General features: G+C 44.3%; 1 protein-coding gene across 1 annotated transcript in view; it reads right to left on the minus strand.

Annotated features, from left to right (window-relative positions):
- Window positions 1–19,683, minus strand: part of gpr179 (G protein-coupled receptor 179) — a 94,684-nt gene that overhangs the window by 13,576 nt on the left and 61,425 nt on the right. Inside the window, exons 6-7 of the mRNA XM_052038653.1 lie at window positions 16,977–17,086; window positions 12,411–12,649 (exon numbers count right to left, since the gene is read on the minus strand). Of these exons, the coding sequence (XP_051894613.1) occupies window positions 12,411–12,649; window positions 16,977–17,086 (349 nt within the window). The remainder of the gene's footprint in view (window positions 1–12,410; window positions 12,650–16,976; window positions 17,087–19,683) is intronic.

The following is a 19,683-nucleotide window of genomic DNA, read 5'->3' on the forward strand; positions in this document are numbered from 1 at the left end:
TAGATGCTCTGAGGTGTTGACGCCCAGCAACTTGAAACCGCTCACCCTTTCCACCGCTGATCCCTCAATGAGGGCTGGTGTGTGTTCTCCCGACTTCCCCTTCCTGAAGTCCACAATCAGTTCCTTGGTCTTGCTGATGTTGAATATAAGGTTGTTATTGCAACACCACTCAACCAGCCCATCTATCTCACTCCTGTACACCTCATGACCCATATCCCTCTAAACCTTTCTTATCCATGTTTCAAAGAACTGGCACAGGGACAATGAACCAATTAGTCCCCACTGGGCTGTACCATTTAGGGTACAGACTCATTGGAGAAGACAGCACTGAGAGGAGATATGATTGCTATTTCAGGATTTTGCCCAGAATTGGATATTGTGGACACTGACCAGCTGTTTCATCTTGTCCACAGTTTCACAAACAGAGGACAAACCTGCACTCAGTGGGGTACATTTCTGACCACACTTGGAGTATTGTGTTCAGTTCTGGTCGCCTCATTATAGGAAGGATGTGGAAGCTTCAGAGAGGGTGTAGAGGAGAGTTACCAGGATGTTGCCTGGATTGGAGAGCATGTCTTATAAGGATAGGTTGAGTGAACTAGGACTGTTCTCTTTGGACAGAAGGAGGATGAGAGGTGACTTGATAGAGATGTACAAGATGATAAGAGGCATAGATCGAGTGGACAGTCAGAGATTTCTCCCAGTGCGACAATGGCTAACATGAGGGGACATAATTTTAAGGTGATTGGAGGAAGGTATAAGGGGGATGTCAGGGGTAAGTCTTTTACACAGAGAGTGGTGGGTGCATGGAACGGACTGCCGGCAGAGGTCGTGGGGGCAGATACATTAGGGACATTTTTGGGGACTCTTAGATAGACACGTGAATGATAGAGAAATGGGGGGCTATGTGGGAGGGAAGGGTTAGATAGATCTTAGAGCAGGATAAAATGTCAGCACAACATTGTGGGCCGAAGGGCCTGTACTGTGCTGTAGTGTTCTATGTTCTATGTTCTAATGTGGAGAAACTTTTGCCTGGGCGCAAGGTCAAATGATGGAACAGGTACCTTGGGGAGAGGGCAGAAGTTAATATTGATTCAGCCAAACACAAACTGAGTAGATTTATGACACAAAAATATGATGCCATCTGAGTAATCTGAGACACAAGATATGGTGGGTGGGGCATGCTCATGAGGGACTTCGAGCTCTCCAACACAGATGGGGTGGGGATGAGGATCTCCCACCTCACATTGTTGTAACTGATCCGTCTCCAACAGACGCTGATATAAGATGTGAAACCCTCACACCAGCACACGTTCCACCGTCCTGTACTTACAGAGAAACAAAGGACTGCAGATGCTGCAATCTAGATGAAAAACCCACAAGATGCTGGAGGAACTCAGCAGGCCGGGCAGCATCCGTGGAGAAAAACAGACCGTCAATGAAGAGCAGAGAAACAGATGGCCAGTGAGTCCTGAAGAAGAGTCCTGACCCGAAACGTTGACCCAGTAACCCAGGTTCAATCCAGGCCTCAGCTGCTGTCGGTATGGAGTTTGCAAGTTCTCCCCAGTGACCTTGCGCGTTCCCCTGAGTACCATAGGGTCGTACAGCACAGAAACAGGCCCCATGCTCCAGTTTCCTCTCACATCCCAAAGACGTGGGTTGGGTGGGTTAATTGACCGCTGTAAGTTGTACCTAGTGTGTGCGTAGAATCTGGGAATTGATGGGGAGAATAAAATGGGATTAGTGCACATGGGTGTTTGATGGTCAGCACAGACTTGGTGGGCTGAAGGGTCTGTTTCTGTGTAGTATGACTCTATGACTCTTTCATGGCCCCCGTTATTGATAAAGGTCTTCCCCAGGCTACGGCAGGGTTCCATTCCTGAGAAATGGTCACAACCCAAACACTTCATAAGTCGGAAATGCGACCGAGTTCCCAGGCGGCAGAAGATGCCTGCAGCTGGCAAATCCATCCCCATCCATCTCACCGGTCTCCCAGACACTCGAGCGTATTTACAGGCTCGGAATCAGGTTTATTATCACCAAGATGTGACGTGAAATTTGTTGTTTTGCGGCAGCAGTACGGTGCAAAGACATAAAATCTATAATCACAAAAATAAATAAATAATGCAGAATTTATTTTAGGGAAGCTTTTAGATTTTTGGATCATTGGGATCTCTTCTGGGGAAGGTGGGACCTGTACAGAGAGGATGGGTTACACTCGAACCCGAGGAGGGCCAATATCCTTGCAGCCAGGTTTGCTGGGGTGGTTCGGGAGGGTTTAAGCTAGTTTGCGAGGGGGATGGGAACCAGAGGGATAGGTCAGAGGAAGAAGGGGACGGGGAAAAGTCAGATCTAACAGTTAGAGAGGCTTTGAGGAAGGAGAAGCAGAGTACAGGGTATAAAAGTAGTAAGGTGGATGGGCTAAAGTGCATTTACTTAAATGCAAGAAGCATCAGGAATAAGGGAGATGAACTGAGAGCTTGGATAAGTACATGGGACTATGATATTGTGGCTATTACAGAGACATGGCTGACACCAGGGCAGGAATGGATATTCAATATTACTGGTTTTCAGTGTTTTAAAAGGGATAGGGAGGGGGGCGGGGAGAAGAGGAGGAGGGGTGGCGTTACTGATCAGGGATACTATTACAGCTGCAGAAAGGGTGGATAATGTAGAAGGATCCTCTCTAGAGTCAATATGGGTGGAAGTTAGGAACAAGAAAGGAGCAGTTACTCTACTGGGAGTATTCTATAGGCCCCCCAGTAGCAGCAGGGATACTGAGGAGCAGATTGGGAGGCAGATTTTGGAAAGATGCAAAAATAACAGCGTTATTATCGTGGGAGACTTCAACTTCGCAAATATTGATTGGCACCTGCTTAGTGCCAAAGGTTTAGATGGGGCAGAGTTTGTTAAGTGTGTCCAGGACGGATTCCTGACGCAGTATGTTGACAGGCTGACTAGAGGGAATGCCATATTAGATCTAGTTTTAGGTAATGAACTGGGTCAGGTGACAGATCTATTGGTGGGTGAGCATTTGGGGGACAGTGACCACTGCTCCATAACCTTTGGCATTGTCATGGACAGGGGTAGGAGCAAAGAGGACGGGAAGATATTTAATTGGGGAAAGGCGAATTATGAGGCTATAAGGTGAGAACCTGAGAGTGTAAATTGGGAAGACGTTTTTGAAGGGAAGTGTACTATGGAGATGTGGTCGATGTTCAGGGATCTCTTGCAGGATGTTAGGGATAAATTTGTCTCAGTGAGGCAGAGAAGGAATGGCAGGGTGAAGGAACCGTGGGTGACGAGAGAGGCGGAACAACTAGTTAGGAAGAAGAAGGCAGCATACACAAGGTGTAAGCAGCAAGGATCAGACAGGGCTTGTGAGGAATATAGAGTAGCAAGGAAGGAACTTAATAAGGGGCTGAGGAGACCGAGAAGGGGACATGAAAAGGCTTTGGCAAGTAGGGTTAAGGAGAATCCGAAGGCTTTTTACTCGTACGTGAAGAGCAGAAGGATGGCTAGAATAAAGGTAGGTCCGATTAAAGACAAATGTGGGAAGATGTGCCTGGAAGCTGTGGAAGTGGGTGAGGTTCTCAATGAATACTTCTCTTCAGTATTCACCAAGGAGAGGGGTCTTGATGACGCTGAGGACAGTGTTGATAAACGTAATGTTCTAGAGTATGTAGATATCAAGAGAGAGCATGTGTTGAAGCTGTTAGAAAATATTAGGACAGATAAGTCCCCGGGGCCTGACAGAATATTCCCCAGGCCGCTGCGTGAGGTGAGGGAGGAGATTACTGAACTGTTGGCTAGGATCTTTGAGTCCTCGTTGTCCACGGGAATGGTACTGGAGGATTGGAGGGTGGCGAATGTTGTCCCCTTATTCAAAAAAGGTAGTAGGGATAGTCCAGGGAATTACAGACCAGTGAGCCTTACGTCTGTGGTGGGTAAACTGTTGGAAAGGATTCTAAGAGATAGGATCTATGAGCATTTAGCGAATCATGGACTGATTAGGGACAGCCAGCATGGCTTTGTGAAGGGAAGATCTTGCCTCACAAGCCTGATAGGGTTCTTTGAGGAAGTGACCAGGAAGATTGATGAGGGTAGTGCAGTAGATGTGGTCTACATGGATTTTAGTAAGGTGTTCGACAAGGTTCCACATGGTAGGCTTCTTCAGAAGGTCAGAGGCCTAGGGATCCAGGGAGGCTTGGCAGTGTGGATTCAGATTGGCTTGCCTGTAGAAAGCAGAAGGTTGTGGTGGATGGAGTGCATTCGGATTGGAGGGCTGTGAATAGTGGTGTCCCACAAGGATCGGTTCTGGGACCTCTACTTTTTGTGACATTTATTAATGACAGATGAGGGGGTGGAAGGCTGGGTTAGCAAGTTTGCAGATGACACAAAGATCGGTGGTGTTGTAGATAGTGTGGAGGGCTGTCGAAGCTTACAGAGGGATATTGATAGGCTGCAGAGCTGGGCTGACAAGTGGAGATGGAGTTCAATCCGGAGAAGTGTGAGGTGGTACACTTTGGAAGGACAAACTCCAAGGCTGAGTACAAGGTAAATGGCAGGATTCTGGGTAGTGTGGAGGAGCAGAGGGATCTGGGGGTTCATGTCCACAGATCACTGAAAGTTGCCTCACAGGTGGATAGGGTAGTTAAGAAAGCTTATGGGATGTTAGCTTTCATAAGTCGAGGGATTGAGTTTAAGACCTGCGAAGTAATGATGTAGCTTTACCAAACTCTGGTTAGACCACACAGAGTACTGTGTCCAGTTCTGGTCGCTTCATTACAGGAAGGATGTGGAGGTGTTGGAGAGGGTGCAGAGGAGATTTACCAAGATGCTGCCTGGATTAGACAGTATGCATTATGAGGAGAGACTAAAGGAGCTAGGGCTTTACTCATTGGAGAGAAGGAGGATGAGGGGAGACATGATAGAGGTGTACAAAATATTAAGAGGAATAGATAGAGTGGACAGCCAGTGCCTCTTTCCCAGGGCACCAATGCTCAATACAAGAGGACATGGCTTTAAGGTATTGGGTGGGAAGTTCAAGGGAGATGTCAGAGGGAGGTTTTTCGCCCAGAGAGTGGTTGGTGCATGGAATGTGCTGCCTGGGGTGGTGGTGGAGGCTGATATGTTGGTCAAGTTCAAGAGATTGTTAGATAAGCATATGGAGGAATTTAAAATAGAGGGATATGTGGTAGGAAGGGGTTAGATAGCCTTAGGTGTGGTTTGAAGATTGGCACAACATGGTGGGCCAAAGGTCCTGTCTTGTGCTGTATTGTTCTATGGCTCTAAAGTGAAAGGAATAATGAGGTAGTGTTCATGGGTTCATGGATGTACATAAGTCAGGTGTTCATAAGGATTATATTAGCTTTTTAAACCTAGATTTTATGTAAGTTTCTCAGCTGCTGTGGTGGGATTTGAACTCATACCTTGAGATCATCAATCCAGACCCCTAGACTACTGGTCCAGTAACACAGCCACAGTGCTGCCGTACCTGGTGAGATGTACCTACTGGGGAGTTGGAGGGTAAAACATATGGATCCTGATTTCTTTTCAGTTATCATTTTTCTCTTTAGCAGACGTGTGGTATCTAGTCCAGTGATACATTTAAAAATTCCCACAGGGATTCAACTGCTGATTCAGGGCCTGCAAATTACACTGTGCAAATATTAGTCCAGCAACATATTGCACTGAGGTAGAAGATTCTGATGTTTGGTCCATGTTAAATAAATCAATGTCTCTTTTGAAAGACGATATACGAAAAATCACGCAAATGTGTTTTGTGTTTGTAGGCAGCTTATTACTAAGAGTTTTGTGTTCAAAGGTCAGGGAGACGAGGGTGAGTGGGGGTGTCTACATATCCTCCAGGGCAGTGGAGACTCCAGGAAGTGAAGATTATAGGAGTATGCTTTCTTTCAACACATTTGTCAACAAATGTTGGACTAGCTGGGATGGTCAGAGCTTTGAGGACAAGTGTTGGACCTCCAACAGTAGTTCCAACCATGGCTCATACCCCAGAAGAGGGGAATATCATACAGTGAAGATTTTGTATACAAGAATAAATGGTGATGTGATTGCTGTCTGTGTTTGCAGTCGTCTTCAAGATTGGCCATTAAATCTATCAGTTGGGCAATGAAAGACCATTTATAAAATAAGTCCTGCAGCCAGATGGTAGAAGCAGATATGACAGTAACATTTAAGAGGCAGTTAGACATGCAGATGAACAGGCAGAGGGTGGAGAGATAGAGACCAGGTGCAGGCAGATGGGATTAGTTTACAATGGCACGGACACTGTGGGCCTCTGCTGTACAGTTCTACGTTCTAACTCCAAGATACTTATTGTTCACCAGGAGAGAGATGAAGTGATGGATGATTTTGTTTAGGTTTAGGAGAAGGCAGATGAAATAAGTGAGTTGAAACAGGGAAGTTGATATAGAGAGAGGAAAGGAAGGTATAAAAACTAACGAGTTGTTTTTATGAGCATGGCGTATCCCTTCTCTGAAAGATTGCTCAGTGCTTCATAGGTAGCATCAGGGAGCTGCATGACATGTGACTAAATCTGACAATCTGTGGGGGAAATAGAACGTGCAGATTAAAGTGATGAAAATATTTTGTTTTCAATTTGAGTTATGACACCTACCAGACCATAAATATAATTCACTGCATTATGTGCTTCAAGACATTTCAATGTCATAAGCTGCTGTGGAAACCCCTTTGATGTTCTGTGGATCTAATAGAGTGAGAGAAGCCCCTGACATTGAGGAACCTGTGGTGGAAAATTAGTCGAGATGTCAGGCAGCGGTGATACATCCCTTGAAGAGCAGGGCTGGAATGTACTTTGGAATGTGCGATATAAATGCAAGGCTTTCATTTCATGTGGTCACTTCAGTCACCATGACGACAGACTTTAAACCATTGAAAGTCAAGAGAAGGGGAGAGGTGGGGGTCGTCACATTGGGCTGCTTCTCCTCTTATCAGGTCCCATTTCCTTCAGCTTCGTTTTGCCAACACTGTTGTCATGGTGACTGAAGTGACCACATGAAATGAAAGCCTTGCATTTATATAGCACATTTCAGCCCTGCTCTTCAAGGGATGTATCACCGCTGCCTGACATCTCGACTAATTTTCCACCACAGGTTCCTCAATGTCAGGGGCTTCTCTCAGTCTATTAGATCCACAGAGCAACAAAGGGGTTTCCACAGCAGCTTATGACAGTGAAATGTCTCAAAGCACATAATGCAGTCAATTATATTTATGGTCTGGTAGGTGTCATAACTCAAATCGAAAACAAAATATTTTCATCACTTTAGTCTGCATGTTCTATTTCCCCTACAGATTGCCAACTCTTTCTGGGCGTATCTCTGAAGGATTCTATCAAAGGACCCTGTGACCCAGCAGCCCCTATCTCCAATATTTTCATAACTACTGAAGAGCAACAATCAAAGAATATGTAAAACAAAAATTCTGACACCCCAGTGATTCTTCTCCAGAATTAATCATAGCAGCAATATTAAATCCCTGGGGAAATGCAGACAATTCAGGGTAATTATCAGCTTTCCTGTCTGTCTAGTAGTGAAGGAGGCCCATTCAAATTGGGATGTGTTTGAGAATGCTTCTGGCTTTAACATGTGTAACGTTGTATTCCTTAACAAGCTCGCTTTCCCTTCTGTTGTTGAGCAAGCTTCAGTCATCAAACTGAATGCCTTGAACTCAAGAGCTCTCACAAGGCACAGAACTGTCAGGGCCACACTGTCAGCTTTAATGAGAGATGGTTGGCCTTTTTACCCAGCATTCCCTGGGCCTGCTTTGTTGCAGATCATTGGCCCAAAAGGGCAATGCTGAGCATTTGACTGACACCCCAAGGCAGGCAAAAGGGCTGTGGGCACTTCATAATGTTCCTGTCTGTAATAGGATGAATTCATTACATTTCAGAGCCTTTGTCATCAATTCTGGTTCCACATTATTTGTTTCCAATCCTCGGATGAATGGAAAGCTAATGCAGAAACATAATAAGGGATTTACAGGCATTTTTGAACCCCAGGCATCACTGCCATGTGTGGCGCCTGATCTCCATCAAGTGTCATCAGAATCAGATTTATTATCACCAACTTAGACGACGTGAAATTTGTCATCACCCAAATTGTCACCACCTTGTCACCACCCTAAGTCCAACTGTGAGCAGGTTTTATTCTGAATGATGTTCGTTAACTTACTGTGGCTAGGGTTGTCACTGTTGGAAGGTGGATCAAAGGCAAACCTTTAGCCCAAGGGCAGGTATAAGCCTGGTCCAGTGCACAGGAAAGCTCATTTTCCTCTTCTCTAACCACCAGCCTCCAGCCCAAGCTCAGGTGCACCAATGCACCATTTTGCCATTGGCTTGGTGCCAGCTTTTGTGACCTTTCTGAGTGGGATGAGCAAATTAAGGATCTGGGGAGTAGTTTGAACCCCCAGCTACAACCATGAAAGAATGGAGGCTGGCAAGATTCAAATCATGCTATCTTAAAATGTACATTGGCCTGAAGAGTTTACATCGCAACCAGCAGTTTCAAACCCTGTACAGAAGGGCTAGCATTTACAGAGAGTCTTTACCTATTCTGTCGACCTGCAGCTCCCTGCAGGCTCTGGAGTACTTTTTATAATGTGGCAGCCAGATTGTATATGGATTCCCACGAACAACAACATGATAATGAGCAGGTAATCTGTGTTAGATGGTCAGGGAGATGAATGGTTACTGGGACTCCAGAGAACTCCCTATCTGTTCTTCACGGAGGATCTTGGGATCTTTCTCAATCATCTGAGAGGCCAGGCAGGGCTCATTTCAACATCTTCCTCAGTCGCTTTCACATTGCAGCACTCTCCCAATACAGCCCACATTATGGACACAAGTCTCTCGTGTGAGGCTTCTGACTCAGAGTCAGAGTTCTATCCACTAACATCACTAAGGACCCTCACCACCCGGGACATGCCCTATTCTCGTTACTACCATCAGGAAGGAGGTACAGGAGCCTGAAAACCCACGCTCAACAATTCAGGAACAGCTTCTTCCCCTCCACCATCAGATTTCTGAATAGTCCATGAACCCGTGAACACTACCTCGTTATTCCTCTTCTGTACTATTTATTTATTCTTGTAACTTATGGTAATCTTATGTCTTTGCACTGTACTGCTGCTACAAAACAACTTTCACGACATATAAGTCAGCGATAATAAACCTGATTCTGATTGAAACAGGCCCTTTGGCCCACCTATGCTGACCATCCTGGCTATCTACACTACTCCCACTTGGCTGCATTAATTCCATACCCCTCTATACCCTGCTCATTCAACTACCCGTCCAGATATTTCTTAAATGTTATTACTATTCTTGCCTCCACCACCTCCTCTGGAGAGCTCATTCCAGATACCGGCTAAAAGATGTACCCCTCAGATCCTCCTTAAACCCCCTCCTCTCCCCTTAAACCTATGCCCTCTAGTTTTAGACACCCCTACCATGGGAAGCAGGGACTGGCTATGTACCTTACCTGTGCCTCTTGTAATTTCATACATCTCTATCATGTCACCTCTCAGCCTCCTTCACTCCAGGGAAAACAGACCCAACCTATCCAATCTCTCCTGATAACTCAAGCCCTCAATTCCCAGCAACATTCTTGTGAATCTTTTCTGCACCCTCTCTAGCTTAATCCCATCCTTCCTATAGTGTGGCGACCAGAACTGCTCACAATACTCCAAGTGCCGCCTAACAAATGTTTTGTACAACTGTAGCATGACGTCCCAACTCTTGTAAAGACTTAACCATGAGAGTGTGACCTCTGAACCACACTCAATGCCCAAGTCCAGAAGCGTTGGATGTGAAGTTTCCTCTGCAATCAACAACATGCCTGAACTCCCAATCTCAGATTGTCTTGAATTATTTCCCACCCACTGTGAGCAGAACCCAAGCATTTGCCCAGGGTCAGGTAGACCCAAGGCTGCATTTGCCCATTGAAGAGAGGCAGTCTTGCTGCCTGGTCAGTGACTCCATAGAGAAATGGAGACCTGAACTGGCAATTCTTAATTGGGGCAGGGAAATCCCTGAAGAGGATGCAGAGGGACTTAATAGGGATGAGAGAGTTCAGTTACATGAAGAAAGTGGGGCTGTTAAGAGATACTTAAAGTTGTGAGGGGTCTTGATTTCCCTTGCCAGTAGGTTTGTGATCAGAAGCCAGTGACCCAAAATAGTTGGCAAAAAGCTGAAAGACAAATGGAGAATTTTTGTGCAAAGTTATGTTGAGATCTGAAACTTACATCCTTAATGGGCAATGGAATCAGATGCAAAGGGCAATTGGAGGTGGAACTGAGAGACCGTTGTGTGGGATCATGGGGAAAATGGTGGGCTATGGGATGGGGCAACTCTTCCCAGCAGTGGTTCAAGAAGGCAGCTCATCACCAACTTCTCGAGGGCAGTGAGTGGTGGGAAGTAAACCTTAGCCTTGCCAGTAATGCTCACATGTCATAAAGTAAATCCATTAAAGATTACAAGTCAAAATCCTGGAGCAGTAGTATAGTGGTTAATGTAACGCTATTACAGCGCCAGCAGCCCGGGTTCAATTCCGGTCACTGTCTGTAAGGAGTTTGTACGTTCTCCCCGTGTCTGCGTGGGTTTCTTCCGGGTGCTCCGGTTTCCTCCCACATTCCAAAGCCGTATGGGTTAGGAAGTTGTGGGCATGCTATGATGGTACTGGAAGTGTGGCGACACTTGCGGGCTGCCCCCAGAACACTCTACGCATAATATGCATTTCACAGTGTGTTTCGATGTACATGTGGCTAATAAAGAAATCTTATCTTAACATAATTGTGGGCATACCCACACCTCAAGGACTGCAGTAGTTCAAGAAGGCAGCTCATCACCACCTTCTCAAGGGCAACTGGGGATGGGCAATTAAATGCTAGGTCAGACAGTGAAGCCCACATCTCTTTAATGAATATATATATTAAAAAATCAGGTATGATTGGCTTTCTCTGCTGTAAGAATTTAGGGCTGTGATTCTACTCCATGTCTGTGGACTGAGTCTTCAGCAAAAGTGGGTGGGAGCAGGGAATGTTGCCGAATTCAATCCCTTTAGTTCCTCCTTTCTAATAGAAATCTTTATTTTCATATTTGCAGTAGCACACTGACAGAATGTATAATTGCAGAGGTTGTGTACAAGTGTAGATGTCAGCATTTAAAGTAAAGGGCACAGAGACTGAGGCCAAGAGTTTCAGATCAGAACTACCTTGGGGTGCATATTACTGGGAGAGTGTGTTGTGAACAGTGAGATCAATAGCCTGTCTCCTGACCAAATCAGGATGGAGGAGGGGAGGACAGAGAAGGAAATGCTGTGAATCACAGTCAAATTAGGCGAACTGGAGAGAGGGAAAGAAAGATTGGATTAAGAGATAGAGGAGTGTTTAACACCCTTTAAGTATCAAAGAACAAGTTACTGCCACCAGGAATGAGATGTTAAACTTTCAAAAGGTCCCTTTATAGGCTGAAGAGTTTGAATGTATTCCAGGAACAAAAGTCTCTTCAATATTTAAGTACCTGTCCTGAATTTGTAGCAATTTGTTTTAAATTCACCAATATGTTGAAACCCAATGGCATTTTTGAAGGGTGAGCTGCCGTCTCAATGACTTGGTGATTAGCAGCATGAATTGTCCGGGAACTTGTACCAATTCACAACCAATGAGGCATCTCTTTCTATACGTTACTGGACAATGTACACACTATAAACAGCATGCACCATTAAACTCTCTGATACTCTCTCAGCCATTCTAAGCCATCACAGTTCTACTTTAGAAATCAGTGCTCTGCAAGTGATATTTATTTAACATGCCATTGGGGAGAATAGAGTCATAGAGCAATACAGCATGGATACAGGCCTTTTGGCCCAACCAGTCCATGCCAGCCATGGTGCCCACCCACCTAGTCCCAATTTCCTGCATTTGCCCATATCCCTCCAAGCCCTGCCCCTCCATGTACCTATCCAAGTGCTTCTTATATAATACTATTGTACCTGCCTCAATCATTTCCTCTAGCAGCTCGTTCCAAATACTCACTACCCTCTGTGTGGAAAAAAGTTGCCCCTCAGGTCCCTTTTAAATCTTTCCCCTCTCACCCTAAACCTATGCCCCCTAGTTTTGGACTCCCCTACCCTGGGGAAAAAAACTGTTACTGTCCACCTTATCTATGCCTCTCATAATTCTAAACACTTCCATAAGGTCGCTACTATGTTCCAAGGAATAAAGACCGAGCCTGGCCAACTTCTCCCAATAACTCAGGCCCTCAAATCTGAGCATGTGGCACCAAAGTCTTCCCTGAAATTCCCCCAAGAGCTTGAAATTTGCTGAAACACTTGCAGACACAAGGCAATAAAAGCAATAATCGCTACCAGCGGCCATCATGTAGTCCCATCGATCCAGCCGGCACATCTTAAACCTCTGTCCATCTGCAGTCTGTGACTGGGTGACCAGTGGGATTTTCCGCTCCATGTTCTCCCACGCTGCCATGGTCCAGGCAACAAGGAACCAACAGACCGTTAGCACAATGACACCCAACATCTTCAGTAACCTGCAGCAGGTCATGTAGGGCACCCGCTGGGCCGTGCGGGACAGGAATACCTTCAGCACTCTGCGGGGAACAGAGTGAGAAATACAGAAAAAGGAGAGGTTGAACGGGCAGGAGGAAGGAAAAGGAATGAAGACATAGGAGAAGAAGGGGGAGGGGGAAAAGAGATAAAAGGAGACGTGAGCTAATAAGGAAAATCAAACAACAACTTGCACTTATATAACACCTTTCACGTTGGAAAACATCCCAAGTGCTTCAGCGGAAATCTTAGCTACTAATGGCAGAGAGAGGGAGGAAAAGGAGAAATGCCTTTCACCCCTCGACCTCCTTCATCCTGCGGGAGATGATTGAATGTTGTTAATTACAAAACCTTGAACTTTTCCTGGAGTCACATACTGATTAACATGCCAGGTGCAGTTACTGCAACAGACTATATCATCAATTGTCCCTAAACTTATCTTTAAGTTTCAATCCCATTTCTGGTCTGATAGAGACCTCATCTGCTTCCACAATGACGCATTGTGCTTTAGCAGCCTGTCCAGTGATAAAGCAGGCAGTGGGGAGGTGGGAAATCACCCACGTATATTCCACATCATTAGAATTTCAGGTAAGTTGTTTTCGGTTTGAAACACATTAGACCATAAGACCATAAAATATAGGCCCATCAAGTCTGCTCCGCCATTCAATCATGGCCGATTTTTTCAACCCCATTCTCCCGTCTTCTGCCTGTAACCAATCAAGAACCTATCAATCTCTGCCTTAAATAAACCCAATGACGTGGCCTCCACAGCCCTCTGTGGCAACGAATTCCACAGATTCATCACTTTCCGGCTGAAGAAATTCCTCCTCGTCTCAGTTTTATAAGGGACTTCCCTTTATACTGAGGCTGTGCCCTCGGATCCTAGACTCTCCTACTAATGGAAACGTTCTCTCCATGTCCATTCTATCCAGGCCTTTCAGTATCTGGTAGGTTTCAATCAGATGCCCCCTCATCCATCCGAAATCCTCCTCTTTTTCTTTCCCTTTTTTCTTCATGTGTTCATCCAACTCCCCCTTAAATGTATCAATTACTTGCTGTAGCTGAGAGTATCACCTTCTCACTGCTTTCCTGAATTTCCTTTTGGATTTGTTGGTGACTACTTTGTACTTATGGTTTTACATTCTCCATAAGTAGAATTCACTCTAGATCTGCCCAGGTGTAGTACTCTTAAAAAAAATCAATTCAACTCTTAACGTTAAGGCACCCAAGACTCTCTCAAATCTGGCATTGAACGGTTCCCTAGTATGATAAAATGGACTCTTGACCTCACAATCTACTTCGTTATGACCTTACACCAGCACTGCACTCTCTCTGTAGCTCTTATACTTTATTCTGCATTCTGTTATTGTTCTACTTTGTACTACCTCAATGCACTGTGTAATGAATTGATCTATACGAACAGTATGCAAGTTTTTCACTGTACCTCAGTACATGTGACAATAATAAACCAATTCCAGTTCCAATTTTAATTTCCACACAAGGCCCTGACCTGCTGTATCAAATCCTTTCATAATCTTAAAGACCCCTCTGTCTTTTCTCTAAGGAATATTCATCTGATTTCTGCCCTCAAATGTAGTCCATATTGGAAGCTCACAAATATTCTCAGGACAGGGAGTCAAACAAGACAGAAAACAGACAACAATATAATCCCATTTCATTTAACCTAAATGGTAGCTGGTCATGTGTGGATTTTGGCAGAGAACAGGCTATCTATTTGCAGAAGACACAGTAGTGCACTCCTGTGTACTCGGGGTGCTTTGATATTGGAACCCTGATTTACACTCCCTTTTTCTAATTAAGGTTTCCTTTAGCGGCTGATTAAACTCTTACCTGACAAAGACTAGCGGGTCAAACACAGACAAGGACACTGGCCCTTTTACCCTGAGCTTGTTTTGAGTGTGGGGAGGGAAAAAGATCTTCTTGCACCTGTCATCCCGCACAATGAAATTTAAAGATATTAAAAGATATGAAAGTTTCCAAAATAATTTGTTGGATGCTTTGTGTAAGGAGTTGCTTTCTGGGCAGAGCTATGCATTGGTCTGTGTGAGGGGGGTGGGAGTGTATAACAGCACAGATTAATTGGAACGAGATTGAATTATGAGGACATGACTTTCACTGAGTGTTGAATGTTAGAGCTGATCAGGATGTTTATGATGTTGAAAGCATTCATTGGGGTGGAGAGAGATGTACTTCCTCCCCTGAGGAGTGTTCAGAACAAGGGGTGTCCTGTAAACTGCAGTCCAGGGATGCTGTTAAGAAGTATTTCATCTTATAAAGGATGGTGTAAAACTGAAAATCTTCCCCCAAAGCTGTTGGGGTAGAGGATGAATTGCAAATTTCAAAGCTGTAATGGCTTTTCATTGGGTGAATGTGTTACAGAATATAAATGGAGTTGACCTTGATAAACCAAACAGACTGAAGGAACTGAAATGTTTCCTAGAATCCTGCAGAAGGACAAATAGAATATGATGGTTTTTGACTGCAACAGGTCACGAGGAGCCACGGGTGACACTGTAAACACAGGCAGCCTTACTCTTCAGAATGGCAGCTGGAAGTTGGTTTCACAGGCTGGACTAGATGTCCAGAGGATGGACAAATAACAATTGCTTACACACGTGACTTGCAGGATGAATTGTGTCCGGCTCTGTTAAAAAATGAAATAATCTTACTGAACCTTGGCCCTTCTCAAACTAATAAAGATCTAGGTTTAAAGAGGTTATTGTATTAATCATTAAACAACATCTACCAATGAAAGACAACTCTGTATTTTACTCAGTCCGGGTGAAGGGTTTCGACCTGAAATATCGACTGTCCATTTCTCTCCATAGATGCTGCCTGACCCGCTGAGTTCCTCCAGCGTTTTGTGTGTGGCTCCTGCATTCTATTTCCGCTTTTAACAAATATATAGGGAGCAGGCATAGACCACTAGAACCTGCTCATCTATTCATTAAGATTGTGGCTCATCTAATTGTAACCTCACCTCCACCCCACCCCCGTAACCTTTCGCCACTTTCTTTATCAAGAATCTGCTTACCTCTCCCTGAAAAATACTAAAAGACTCTACTTTCCCCTGAAAGGAAAGGTTTCACCTGATATCTGTCTTAAGTGGGTTTTAAACATGCTTATTTTTAAACAGTGATCCCTAGTTCTAGAAGAGGAAATATCCTCTCCACATCCACCCTGTCAAGACCCCCTCAGGATCTTATATATTTCAGTCAGGTTGCTTCTCACTCTTCCAAACTCCTGTAGATACAAGCCTGGTATTTTTTTTTCAATTTCAATTCTTTTGTTGCTTTTTCATTTGAAGAGATTGTTCCCAATGGCTAATCTTGCTCAATCCATGCAGAAATACAGATTTCAAACATAATGCATTCAAAAGCTTCAGTCATAACCTGCAGCTAAACATGTCATTAAGAAACATTGACTAACCTCCTGGCAAGGGGCAAGAGGACCAATAGGAGCACACAAGTGAATTGGGGTTAGAGAGCGGAGGAATAATTGTTATAGCACACATGAAAAAATATCGGACCTTTCCTGCACGGTCCTTTCGTTTCCATTATAAATTTATATGTCCACATATAACAATTGCCTTTGTAAACCTGTCAGTCTGTGATACTGTCCCATACAGTATAAGTGCTGCAGTCACTCCAGTGCCAGGGAGGTGTGGTTAACATGGGCACTGGAATCTATAATGAACAACATTGATAGAAACTGTGTGCAGCCAAAACATTACTGAATATACCGTTGTTAATTAATCCAACTCACATCCAACAATGAAAATATGAATTCCCTCAGATAATATTCCCTGAGAGAGGTGTATAAGATGATGAGAGGCATTGATCGTGTGGATAGAGGCTTTTTCTCAGGGCTGAAATGGTGGCCACAAGAGGACACAGGTTTAAGGTGCTGGGGAGTAGGTACAGAGGAGATGTCAGGGGTAAGTTTTTTACTCAGAGAGTGGTGAGTGCATGGAATGGGCTGCCGGCAACGGTGGTGGAGGCTGGTCTTTTAAGAGACTTTTGGATCGGTACATAGAGCTTAGAAAAATAGAGGGCTATGGGTAAGCCTAGTCATTTCTAAGGTAGGGACATGTTTGGCACAACTTTGTGGGCCGAAGGGCCTGTATGTGCTGTAGGTTTTCTATGTTTCTATAATGTGCTCCCTGTGTACTGACTCATTTGACACGAATATATACGGGGTGGGGTGGGGGGGTATCTCCTCCCCTTGACAAATGTAACATTTACCCGATAACTTGATCATGAGGTATGAATCTTAGCCAGTAAGGTGATGTATACCAAAACTCTGAGAACATTCAGCTAGGGGACTCTTGGTCAGACAATGCACTGGTACCTGTAAATCTTTAATGTTATGGTTCCATAGATGATCGCAAATCCCAGCATCCTCACCCATCGCAGGATAACACACCGGAAAACACTGGGCTGGAAATACAGGATAAATACCTGACAGACAAACACAAAGATATACGTTAACATGGATAAATAATGTCTGAAACATTTGGTGATCTGGTTAGACCACTTTTGGACATGGTGTGCAGTTCTGATCACCACCCATTACAGGAAGGATGTGGAGGCTTTGGAGAGGGTGCAGAAGAGGTTCACCAGGATGTTGCCTGGATTAGAGAGTATTAGCTATGAGGAGAGGTTGGATAGACTTGGATTATTTTCTCTGGAGTGTCAGAGGTTGACGGGCACCTGATAGAAGATTATAAAATTATGAGAGGCACGTTTAAGGCAGATAGTTGAAGTTTTTTTCCCAGGGTGTAAGTGCCAAATAAAAGAGGGCATAGGTTTAAGGTGAGAGGGGAAAAGTTTAAAGGAGTTTTACGACGCAAATTTTTCACACAGAGAGTGGTGGGTGCCTGGAATATGCTGCCAGGAAGGTAGTGGAAGCAGATACAATTTAAGAGGCATTTAGACAGGCGCATGAACAGGAATGTGCTAATGGATTAAGCAACAATGGGTTGTTCAAAACTTGGCACAGAGCTTGTTTATAATCCTCAAGAACCGTGGCTCTATTTGTCAAAATGCAGCCATGGATATCTAAAGAGGTCCAGGACTACTTAAACCACACCAAAGGCAAATGCAAGTGGAGATCCTGGGAAGTCTTAGGGATATAACGAAGAGAAAACACATAGTAGGGGCAAGAAGGAAAGGGAGTATGAAAAAAAAGGAGGTGATCATGGATCTTACAATTGATAGTGGTGATTTTGAAACAAAGGAAATACAGAAAGGTTGAACTATTTGTGCCAGTATTTTTAGTACATGAAGAGGATAATATGCCAGACTTCCCAAGAAAACTAACATCAAATCAGATATCAAAACTCATCACAATTAATGTAAACAAAATAATAATAATGAAAACAATGGCTGTAAAGAGGGATAAATCCCCAGGACCAGGTAGATTTCACTGCAGGATTTTAAATGAAACAGGCAAGAGCATTGTAGTTATCCAAGCTATAATTTTCCCAAGTTCTTGTTATTTCAGGAACAATTGATTTTGATTGGAAAATTGTGCTTGCCCCTCCAGTATTTAAGTAAGGTGAGAGGGAGAGACCGAGGGAATTATAGACCGGTTAGCTTAGCATCAGTTGTTAAAACTGAGGGTCCAAAATGCTTCCATGCAGAGAAAATAACCAAAGGCTAATGGAAAGCTTGAGAGCTGGAATGGACATTATGTCAACATTGTACAAAGACCTGTGCAGACCATCTATGGAGTACTGAAAGAGGTTTGGGATAGTGTATCTTTGGAGGGGTATATTGGCTTTGGAGGGAGGGCAGGATAGATTTACCAGGCTGATACCTGGAACCCATGGGGTTATGTTCTGGGATGACATTACACACATTATGTGTATGTTCTCTGGATAAAAGATTAAGGACGTTTGATTGGTTTTCATGAGGGGAATTGATGGGGTAGAGCAAGAAGCTACTTCTACTGGTTGGGGTGTCTAGAACTATAGGGGGCATAGTTATAGGAATGCCAGCCAGGCTTCTAGGGAGTTAAGTGAGGAATCACCTCAGCATTCACTGGGTGATAGAGATTTAGAACTCTGTTTTGCAAATAGCAATGGACTTCTAGGTCAATGGTTAGATCCGAGATTGATTTTTGTTAACTAGAGGTATTAAAGGATATGGGCAAAATATGGGAGTATTGCATTCAATTCTGGTCACCTCATTATAGGAAGGATGTGGAGGCTTTGGAGAGGGTGCAGAAGAGGTACAAATTTGCAGATGACACCACTGTAGTGCACATGCCCTGCACTTTCTCTGTAACTGTGACACTTTATTCTGCATTCTGTTATTGTTTCCCCTTGTACTACCTCAATGCACTGTTGTAATGAAATAATCTGTATGGATGGCATGCAAAACCAAGTTTTTTGCTCCACCTCAGTATATGTGACAATAATAAGCCAATTTACCAATTTAGGATGCTGCCTGGATTAGAAGGCATGTGCTATAAGGAGAGGCTGGGCAAATTTGGGTTGTTTTCTCTGGAGCAGTGGAGGCTGAGGGAGGTCTGATAAATTTATAAGATTATGAGAGGCATAGGTAAACAGCTGGTATCATTTTCCCAGGGTCGAAGTGTCTAACGCTGGAGGGCATGCATTTAAGGTGAGAGGGGGTAAATTCAAAGGAGATGTGCGGGACAAGTTTTTTACACAGAGAGAATTGACCCGGGTTCAATTCCAGCCACTGTCTATAAGGAGTTTGTATGTTCTCCCCGTGTCTGTGTGGCTTCCTCCCACATTCCAAAGACGTATGGGTTAGGAAGTTGTGGGCGTGCTTTGTTGGCACCGGATGTGTGGTGACACTTGTGGGCTGCCCCCAGAACACTCTACGCAAAAGATGCATTTCACTGTGTGTTTCCATGTACATGTGACTAATAAAGATATCTTACCGTATCTAAGTAGGGAGGTTATGCTTCCGTTATATAGGGCATTGGTGGACCACATCTGGAGTATTGTGAACAATATTGGTCACCTTATTTAAGGGGGGATATTATTGCATTGAAAGCAGTTCGGAGAAGGTCACTCGATCAT

The sequence above is a fragment of the Pristis pectinata genome, chromosome 25 (genome assembly GCF_009764475.1).
Source record: "Pristis pectinata isolate sPriPec2 chromosome 25, sPriPec2.1.pri, whole genome shotgun sequence".
NCBI lineage: Eukaryota > Metazoa > Chordata > Chondrichthyes > Rhinopristiformes > Pristidae > Pristis > Pristis pectinata.